At 37.3% G+C, this 10,703-nt stretch overlaps 1 protein-coding gene across 1 annotated transcript in view; it reads left to right on the top strand.

Annotated features, from left to right (window-relative positions):
* LOC107670045 (probable ATP-dependent RNA helicase DDX4) overlaps positions 1 to 10,703 on the top strand; it is a 49,505-nt gene that overhangs the window by 27,878 nt on the left and 10,924 nt on the right. Inside the window, exons 9-15 of the mRNA XM_016462523.1 lie at positions 13 to 75; positions 1,539 to 1,583; positions 1,671 to 1,706; positions 1,791 to 1,835; positions 1,946 to 2,088; positions 8,971 to 9,123; positions 9,240 to 9,394. Coding sequence (XP_016318009.1) covers positions 13 to 75; positions 1,539 to 1,583; positions 1,671 to 1,706; positions 1,791 to 1,835; positions 1,946 to 2,088; positions 8,971 to 9,123; positions 9,240 to 9,394 — 640 coding nt within the window. The remainder of the gene's footprint in view (positions 1 to 12; positions 76 to 1,538; positions 1,584 to 1,670; positions 1,707 to 1,790; positions 1,836 to 1,945; positions 2,089 to 8,970; positions 9,124 to 9,239; positions 9,395 to 10,703) is intronic.

Raw genomic sequence — 10,703 nt, 5'->3', positions numbered from 1 at the left:
ATCTGTTTGCAGGTTGGAAGGATGGTGAAGGTCAGGGAAGAGGGCGAGGTGGTTTCCGTGGGGGTTTTCGCGGTGGTTTTCATGATGGTTGGTTTCTGTAAAAAATTAATTTGAATTGTAATTTAAGTGAGAAAATAACAGAAAGGGATGAAATGAAATGTGCATGGCTGTGTATGAATTTGGTTGCCTGAGGCAACAGTGAATTATAGTTTAGTGCTCATTATACACACATTGAACCACATTACACTGTCTTTGACCAATCATGATCAAGTTGAGTTGTGTAATGAGGCATTTTGTTTTAATATTTATGTCCTTTTTTTAAGGTGGTAATGAAGAGACTAGGAGAAGATGACTCTTATTTCAAGCAATTGGGTTTTTTTTTTTTTGGTCATTTGATAGTTTTCCACTGCACACCTGACACCCTGTCACGGCACCATGGTTGGGAAACACTGATTTAGGTTATATACAGTACATGTTTGACCACAGCTGCCTTTGACCAATCACAACTAGGGCTGGGCGGTATGACGGTATATATCGTTACCACGGAATAAAGTGTCTATCTTTAGAGATTTTGCTATATCGTGTATTCCGCGGTATGCAAATATATATGTGTAACACAGTAATGCTTAACTGTTATACACCTTTGAGTGATAAGGAAACTTGCATGAATGAGAAAATAAAGAGCGGGATGCACTTGATAGTTAAGTGCAATAACCAGTGAGAAAGAACTCAATGCGGTGCTCGTGCTGACTGACACACAGCTGCGCACTGAAAGCACCTCTCAGACCTCTCATCTTTGCCATGAAATATCCTGTGACACTGATGTGGCAATACACTTAAATTAAACCGTAAATCAGACAGCATGCAATCGCGTATTTGGGACGTACATGATGCTTAATAAAGTTAAGTGCAATAAGCAGTGAAACAACTCAACGCAGTGCTCGCGCTGACTGACACACAGCCGAAGCACGCACTGAAAGCCCCTCTCAGACAGCATGCGATGCTAAAACAGTGTTTTATTGTGCTTGAATGGTCAAATATGCACACAATTATATCATAATGCCCGTTGTGTGGAGTGTTCCCGTAAACACGGTAGGTTATGTGTTAAATAAATGTAAAACAGTTGGATGAAAACCGGATGTTTCAGTATATTGGATCCTTGCAGTTGGTCTTAAAGGGACAGCAGCCTTATTTACCTGCTGCTGTCTGTCATTATTAATGTTAATCTCTCATTGCACTTGACTGAATCACTTTTGGATCTGTAATAAGAATCAGTTCATGTTTGATTGATACAGTGAAGACTATGCAGTGTTTTATTTCTACACTTTATTCAATTTCATTTTTATTTGTTCTATTGTGTTTGTAATTTGCTGCTGCTTATTTTATAACAAAAATAAAATAAAAATAGCTATATCGAGATATATATTATCGTGAAATAAAATTTCTCATACCGTGAAATAAGATTTTGGTCATATCGCCCAACCCTAATCACAACTGAATCATGTTTCTTTTTTTTATATTTGTGTCCTGCTTTTAAGGTGGTGGTGATGAAGAGACAGGAAAAAGAGGCTTTGGAAGAGGAGGTGATATTTTCATATTCATGTGTTTTAAGTAGTACATGAGTGATTTATGTTATGGGTTCAATTGAATTCTCTTCAATGACACTGTAGGTTTCAGAGGCCAGAATGAGGAAGTGTTTTCCAAGGGTAATTTACTGCTTTTATAGTAACTAAATAATAAGCTGCATTTTTCATTTGCTTAGTTTTCTTGCTCTTTCCCTGATTGTCCAGTCTCAACAGCAGACAAGGAAAATCACGAAGCAAGTGAAAATGCAGGTGGGTCATATTTTCCTTCAATGCAAGTCATTGCTTTAGCTAGAGCACGTGTTATAGTTGACTTGCTTTATATCCCAAATAAACTAACACGGTGTTTCTGTTTCTTGTAGGACCCAAGGTTGTCTATGTGCCGCCTCCCCCTCCAGAAGAGGAGAGTTCCATATTTTCCCATTATGCCACAGGCATTAATTTTGACAAATATGATGACATCCTTGTGGATGTGAGTGGCAGCAATTCTCCAAAGGCTATTATGGTAAGTTGTTAGTGCATATATTTTGTAATCCATTTTAACATTGGCTATATAAAATTGTAGGATCAGCGTTATTTGGATGTTACATCCATAATTTTTGCATTATTTGACACATGGCATCAGTTGGTGAAAATGGGGTGGGGTGGGGGTCTAGTGGGGTCTGGTGGCTTGCTCCCTCCATTTGCACATTTTAAAGTAAAATGCATTTGATGCAATCCTGGTACAATGAGAGTTGAAAATTTGATCTCCAACACATTTTCAGTGTCCAAATTGAACAGATGAGAAAGTATTTGCAATAACTTGGACTAATAGGTCTGTGTTTTGACAAATTTCACAATTCGATTTGATTATCCTTCACAAGCTTGCGATTTGATTTGATTTTGATTCAATATCGATTATTTTGGATATATATATCAGGTACAGGACATGGCAAATTTTCTCAAGGAAAAAAAATCTCTCAACTAATGCTGTAAAATATACCAAAATATAAATATATAGAGTCAGTAATATGGAAGGTTGAAATTTGCTGATTTGTATACAAACACTTAAAATATACTCAAAGTTTTTGTACTATTAAAGTTATAATACTAACTTAAACTTTAAATTACATAACTATATTTCTACTCCAATTCATTTTTTTTAATTTTTTTTAAATATAAACATTTAAATGGTGGCTGTCACAAAAACTTATTCAAACATAAATTAAATATTGAAGAACAGTTAAAAAGTTATATGGTGCATATTTGGCAAAATGCTCCTCTCTAGAGTTAATTTTTCTAGCTGATTAACGAGTTTATGGTCACCGAATATGTTTATTGTGGTAAATGTGACATTACGTGACATTGTTTACAAGCTGTTGTCTTTGCAATAATTATTAAAAAAAATAAAAATACTGGTACTACTCTAATCCGCTAAATGTTGCTTTGCTGAGTGAATCCATGAGGAATCCTGAGCATGCAAACCGAAACTCGTGGTTATAAATAAATGCATTGGCTGGCGATGTGGAGCGTGAAAACAAATTTGATTGTATTTGATGACAGAATGGCTTCGTCTGCCTGTAGGTGCTGCAAAGTTTTGAATTACTTTAATCAAAATGAATGTGTGTGCACAAACTGTCAGGTGAAACGGAGTTATCATAATAGCACCCCCACAATGGGGAAATCACATGAAATCAAAAAGCTAAACCTAGGGATGGGTACCGAAACCCGGTATTAAATGGGAACCGGGGCTAAATTATGAAAGACCGGTGTATCGATAAGCTCTGACGTTAACTGTTCTGCTGTCGGTACTGGAGAAATTAAGAAAATACACATACTTTTGTTATTGCTATATAAACATTATCTTGCAAATTATATCTCACCAGAGTCGCCAGCTGTTTTTATATGCAATAATATTCAGACTTTTGTCTGATGCATTTTTGCTAGTCGCAGTTCAGAAGTGAGATCGCACTCATGCGGAGGAGCTACAGCACGCACAACATGAAAGCCCTGTTTAACCCTCTAAGCACCAAAGTCGCAAAATTGCGACAAGACATCATACTTAATCAAATAGACTGTAGTTCCTAATGTGGTGTAATATCTCATTTGTATTCCCTACCACTAGATGGCAGACATGTAGTACTTCGATTCTAGACCAAAATTACGTCATGTTCCTATTCAAAGTGTTTGAGGAAAGAGCAGAGCAAGTGAGCTTTCGTGTCATTGATGCGGAAGCAGTTCAGTTCATAGCGTGCGGTAAGTAAGCTGTGAGATTTGTGAGAGAAAATCGCCAAATGGCTAATAAAAAGTTGTACCGTGAGGATGTTTTGCAAATGTTATTCGCCGATTCTGACTCTGAAGGGGAATATTTGCCTTTTGGAAATTCTCCTGTTTTTTTGTTGGGTTCCTCTTTTCTGACCATTTGGAATGAGGATAAAAAGACAAAAAAAAAAAAAACATGCAAATAAGTTAAAACAACCATTCAATATCTATTATTTCATGAATATTACTGATGAACTGATCAAAAAGTAGGCTACTGTTCACATGCGTTTTACTACTATATAGTATAGTAATTTAGTACTTTTTCCTGTTTTATTGTTGGTTTCCTCTTTTTTGATCATTTGGAATGAGGATAAAAAGACAAAAAAAAAAACATGCAAATAAGTTAAAACAACCATTCAATATCTATTATTTCATGAATATTACTGATGAACTGATCAAAAAGTAGGCTACTATTCACATGCGTTTTACTACTATATAGTATAGTAATAATTTATTACTTTTTCCTGTTTTATTGTTTGTTTCCTCTTTTCTGATCATTTAGAATGAGGATAAAAAAGACACAAAAAAAAACATGCAAATAAGTTCAAACAACCATTCAATATCTATTATTTCATGAATATTATGACATTCAAGAGGGCCGCCCCTGATGACATCATAATATGCAAATTAGATGAGTATATTTACACCCCACAAAAACTTTCGGTCATGCCCAACATTTTTCTAATTTACAGTAGATCTCTATCTTTAAGCCCTTTCAAGCCACAAGCTTTTGAAATCTTGATGTCAAAATCCAGCATTTTTCCAAAAAAAACCTGGCGCCTAAAGGGTTAATTATGATAAAGAAGAGAACTAAAGATTCAAACGTCTGCTTAGACTTTTGGCCTGTGGCTGTGATATTAAGAATTTAATTTTTTATTTCGATTTTGGCTTCTAAGGATTATAAAAAAAGAAGATAAGAGGTAATACTATTAAAAACTAGCCGCGTTTCATCTAGCGCAAGTTCCTTCCCTTCACAACGTTGCACATTCGTTCCTCCCTAAAACCCAAATTTAACGTCAGAATCAGCACAATTGGTGATTGTTGTAAAATGACGTCTTTACTGTTGCTAAATTGTGGGACATGTTTGATGATGAAATGTTGAAAGCACAATAATCCACGCAAGAGATGCTGTTCCCCAGGCTGCAATGTGTCCGCTTCAATACGGACCGCAACTAGACAAGCAAATTACACTTTGGGCTTCGGGTGCATGACCAAGCGATCAAATACACACAAAATATGTCAAAATAGCCAGCTTGGAGAGTGTTCACAGATTGTTTTAAGTGGATGTGAACAGTTGGGAGAAAATCTGATGTGTGTCAATTAGGGATGTGCGGGTCTAGTCGACTAGTCGACTAAACGGTACAGATTACACGACAGAAAAAAGACCTTGATTTTATCATTCAAATTACCGTCATTTTAACATTGCATTTAAAACATTTTAAATAAGTTAAAATAAAACGTTTGAAAAACAATACATTATTTTAAAAAGTTTATCTGGGCAGAAACTGCATTTTTACCTCAGACCTCACATGCGTTTTCTTCGTGTCAGTTGCGTGTGAAAGGAGTAACAACACAATGAAGTTGCGATTGTAAGTTGCAGTCTGTAAGACGCGCACGGAAGCATGACTTGATTTGCGACATTGCAGAAAATGTGCGTTCACAAATGTAGCCTATGTTGATCCAAATATGGAAAGCACTTTCGAATGTAATAATCTGAGGTTCTCTCCAGAGATGTTTTGCCACATTTCTGCAATTAAGAATGATTGCTGCATAGTATGCATAGTTTCCTTTTGCCTGAACTAGACCCCTGCATTTCAGCCCGGGCCCGATGGTCCCCGACATACGCCCCTAGGGCCGGGCTTCGGGACAGAGTTTACAAGATACCAGGTTAAGGGGAGTTAGTATTGTTGTACTGTCTTTACTGTTGCGAAATTGCGGGACATGTTTGATAATAAAACGCTGAAAGCTCAATAAACCGCACAAGAGACGCTGTTCCCCAGGCTAAAATGTGTGCGCGCTCTCCAATACGGACCGCAACAAGCAAATTACACTTTGGACTTCGGGTGCACGTCTAAGCGATCAAACACACACACAAAATATGTCAAAATGGCCGGCTTGGAGAGTGTTCACTTAAACACAGTTTATGTCTTAAGTGGACGTGAACAGCTGGGAGAAAATCCGATGTGTGTCAATATTGTCTTAAAGTGACAGCAGTGACTGGCGCTTGGGCCATCAATGTTAATCAAACAACAAAATGCAAAGAGAAAATCACTCACAGCTCTGAATCTGAGTAACGTTAGCTTTAATAAGCATTAATCTATCAATTCATACAGTGAAAACTTTGCCGTGTTCATTTACATTTGATTACTTTATTAGATTTCTTTTGTAGGCTATATCATTTACCTGAACAGTAATGTTAGTAGACCTTCATGGAAAAGTTAAAGCACCGTTTATTTCATTTGTATCTTTTTATTGTAGCCTTACAGAACCGTCTTTACTGACGATGCGCATTAAATATCGCATGCGATTTATCGTGCAGCCCTAGTTGGATCTGTATTATTAGAGCTTTCCGACTTGTTTACGTGCATTTTCTCAGTCGGGAAATTATTTTTCACATGCGGTGCCAGTGATGATGATGCTTACGTCCGTGTCGGAGAACCAGAGGACAAATATTTAAATCGATTGCTCCGGCATGGCACTGAAATGAAGCACCGAAATCTGCGTTCGGATTCAGTTCTAGTACATAACGGTTACATAGGTACCGGTGCCATATTGGTACCGGGTTTCGGTACCCAACCCTAGTCATAAGCTACTTTTAAGTTTCATTGAGCACGACTGGTTTAAGGAAGTCATACAGCAGGTCAGTGTGCTTGTTTTTCTCAAGGACATGTGAAGCAATATAAACGTGGTAATCATACACAAGTGTGTATACGTTCTGTACTATAAGTTAGGCAGTCTACTTTATTAGAATTTTTTTATTGCTCCTGTCAACTTAAATGCCTTTATTCTGTAAATGTTAAATGCACGTTAAACTCGCAGAACATGCAGAGATGGATTTTGCAGCATTTGCTGTGAATGTATTCGTGGAAAACACCAGATCACAAGCTGATTATGTGAGTGAAGTATGAGCTTCACTTTGATACATGCAGCACAACACACTCTAACCATCAGTTGTATTTCGTTTGACACAATGTTAAAGATATAAGAAGTGTGTACATTTTGGGGCACTAGCCCTTATTTGGGCATCTCTGGTTTTGTATATGTATACACATTCATTATAAATGAATGGGGTACTTTAAAATTGTCAGACCATGTAAATGTATATTTTGAGTTTCAACATTCTTACATTCTTATGAACAATATTGATGATAAATATAACAAATAAAAACCAGTGTTGGTGTTTTTTTTTTATAAATAACGAACTGGTTGTAACACTGAAGCTTTCAATTTACTGCAAAGGCATCCCAGTTTAAAGTGTCATAACCTGGAACACCACTAGATGATGCCTGTGTGTTTATGAATCCTCTGAAAACTCGGCTCAGATTTTACAAGACATTGAGAGAAAAATAAGTTTGTTTATTGTGCCTACACTCAGGCTCATATTTCCATGAGTTGTTTTTGTGTACATAGTACGTTCAAAAGCTATGAAAATAAGTCCCTCATGCTCGCGCTCTCTCTTACAGACTTTTGATGAAGCAGGACTTTGTGAATCACTGAGAAAGAATGTAACGAAGTCTGGATATGTGAAGCCTACTCCTGTCCAGAAACATGGAATCCCCATTATTTCTGCTGGACGAGATCTGATGGCTTCTTACCATCTTTTGGGGGTTTCTTGCTTTTAGACTAGTCGACTAGTCGGATACAAAACTTTCGTTTAAACGACAAATTAGTCAAATTAGTCGTCGCGCACATCCCTAGTGTCAATGTATATTGTCTTAAAGTGACAGCAGTGACTGGCGCTTGGGCCATCAACCGACTTGTTTACGTGCATTTTCTCAGTCGGGAAATTATTTTTCACATGCGGTGCCAGTGATGATGATGCTTACGTCCGTGTCGGAGAACCAGAGGACAAATATTTAAATCGATTGCTCCGGCATGGCACTGAAATGAAGCACCGAAATCTGCGTTCGGATTCAGTTCTAGTACATAACGGTTACATAGGTACCGGTGCCATATTGGTACCGGGTTTCGGTACCCAACCCTAGTCATAAGCTACTTTTAAGTTTCATTGAGCACGACTGGTTTAAGGAAGTCATACAGCAGGTCAGTGTGCTTGTTTTTCTCAAGGACATGTGAAGCAATATAAACGTGGTAATCATACACAAGTGTGTATACGTTCTGTACTATAAGTTAGGCAGTCTACTTTATTAGAATTTTTTTATTGCTCCTGTCAACTTAAATGCCTTTATTCTGTAAATGTTAAATGCACGTTAAACTCGCAGAACATGCAGAGATGGATTTTGCAGCATTTGCTGTGAATGTATTCGTGGAAAACACCAGATCACAAGCTGATTATGTGAGTGAAGTATGAGCTTCACTTTGATACATGCAGCACAACACACTCTAACCATCAGTTGTATTTCGTTTGACACAATGTTAAAGATATAAGAAGTGTGTACATTTTGGGGCACTAGCCCTTATTTGGGCATCTCTGGTTTTGTATATGTATACACATTCATTATAAATGAATGGGGTACTTTAAAATTGTCAGACCATGTAAATGTATATTTTGAGTTTCAACATTCTTACATTCTTATGAACAATATTGATGATAAATATAACAAATAAAAACCAGTGTTGGTGTTTTTTTTTTATAAATAACGAACTGGTTGTAACACTGAAGCTTTCAATTTACTGCAAAGGCATCCCAGTTTAAAGTGTCATAACCTGGAACACCACTAGATGATGCCTGTGTGTTTATGAATCCTCTGAAAACTCGGCTCAGATTTTACAAGACATTGAGAGAAAAATAAGTTTGTTTATTGTGCCTACACTCAGGCTCATATTTCCATGAGTTGTTTTTGTGTACATAGTACGTTCAAAAGCTATGAAAATAAGTCCCTCATGCTCGCGCTCTCTCTTACAGACTTTTGATGAAGCAGGACTTTGTGAATCACTGAGAAAGAATGTAACGAAGTCTGGATATGTGAAGCCTACTCCGGTCCAGAAACATGGAATCCCCATTATTTCTGCTGGACGAGATCTGATGGCTTGTGCCCAGACCGGATCAGGAAAAACTGTAAGAGCAACCCTCTGTGACATGCTGTTTTCATTAAATGCCAAGACTTTTTTGTGATTCTGATGTGGTTTATCAGTGGTGTAATTAATTACTCATGTAATCATCTGCTCACTCAGGCAGCCTTCCTGCTGCCCATCCTACAGCAGCTGATGGCTGATGGAGTGGCAGCCAGCAAGTTCAGCGAGGTGCAGGAGCCCGAGGCCATAATCGTGGCCCCCACCAGAGAGCTCATCAATCAGATCTATCTGGAGGCCAGGAAGTTTGCATATGGGTACACATTTTTGATTTTTCAGTGATTTTATACAAGCGTAGTGTTTTTTTATTTTATAGTTTTCTTGGCTAAAACCAAAAATTCTGGAAACACTGACCTAAAAAGCAAAAGTAATTTTTAATTTAGACTTATTGAAATAATTACTTTTTTTTTTTTTTTACTGTATGTATGAAAACAGACTAATTTAAGCACAATCTTACTCAACAAAAGAAATGCGGCCATCAACAAACTTTTCACATACAAGTTTGTTTCTCATGCATTGCACTACACCGTCTCATAGCCTTTGCCAAAATGGCAGGTAAATGCTTCTGGCCATGGAGACGTGAATCTCACTTATAATATCTAGAAAAATAAATAACTAAATCTGCAATTGCCTTTTGAATTTTTCTACAGTATAGTAGTACAGTACAGTAGGGCTGGGTATTGATACAGCGTTTCCCACAGGATTTTGTGAGACTGGTGGGTGGACAAGAAAATTTTGTACATTTTAAAGTTAAGTTAAATTATTTTATCTGGTGCGCTTTGAGAGTTCAAAATTAAGAGCTTGAACCCATGTTCTTAACTAAGAAAATTAAGAAAAAAGTTGGTGAATTAACTTAAACTTTAAAGGGGACTCAACCCTCTTTTTAGTTGTGATATTGTGTAGGGCTGTGCGATTCATCGAAATCGCGATTTGAGACGTTGTGATTTCCTAATCGCAAAGCCTGCGATGTGTACGCGATATTACTCTGTTCTTACTTGCCTTGGGCAAGAGTGAGCGCACCTCCGTTCTCCCCAATCAGCAGTGCTCTAGCCAACTGCGTAAACACCCACCATTAAAAAAAAAAAAAAAGAAACGGAAAGCGGGAGAGAGACAGAGTGGGATTATGGCGTCTACTGGGTCAGATCGATAGTTAGGCAAATTAAAACTAAACAAAAACGTATGCAACTTAAGCTTCGAAATGACAGACAACGAACAAAAAAGGTCATTTGCAAGAGCTGTGTCACAGCGCATATCAAAAGCTCCCTTATCGGTTCTGTTTCCAGTACTGAAGAATAAAAGATACATTCTTAGATGTTTTTGTTAGTACTTGAATGTTATCTTACACTTTTTATCTCCCCAACAGATTAATTTGAAATAAGTTTATAATGCATGTCCCCCATTAAAAAAAAAAAAAAAAAAAAAAACGCGGGACGGGAGAGAGACAGAGTGGGATTATGGCGTCTACTTGGTCAGATTGATAGTTAGGCAAATTAAAACTAAACAAAAACGTATGCAACTTAAGCTTCGAAATGACAGACAACGAACAAAAAAGGTCATTTGCACGAG

Source organism: Sinocyclocheilus anshuiensis, unplaced genomic scaffold, assembly GCF_001515605.1.
Source record: "Sinocyclocheilus anshuiensis isolate Anshui unplaced genomic scaffold, SAMN03320099.WGS_v1.1 scaffold664, whole genome shotgun sequence".
Classification (NCBI taxonomy): Eukaryota; Metazoa; Chordata; class Actinopteri; order Cypriniformes; family Cyprinidae; genus Sinocyclocheilus; species Sinocyclocheilus anshuiensis.
This window is presented reverse-complemented; position numbering and strand designations above follow the sequence as displayed.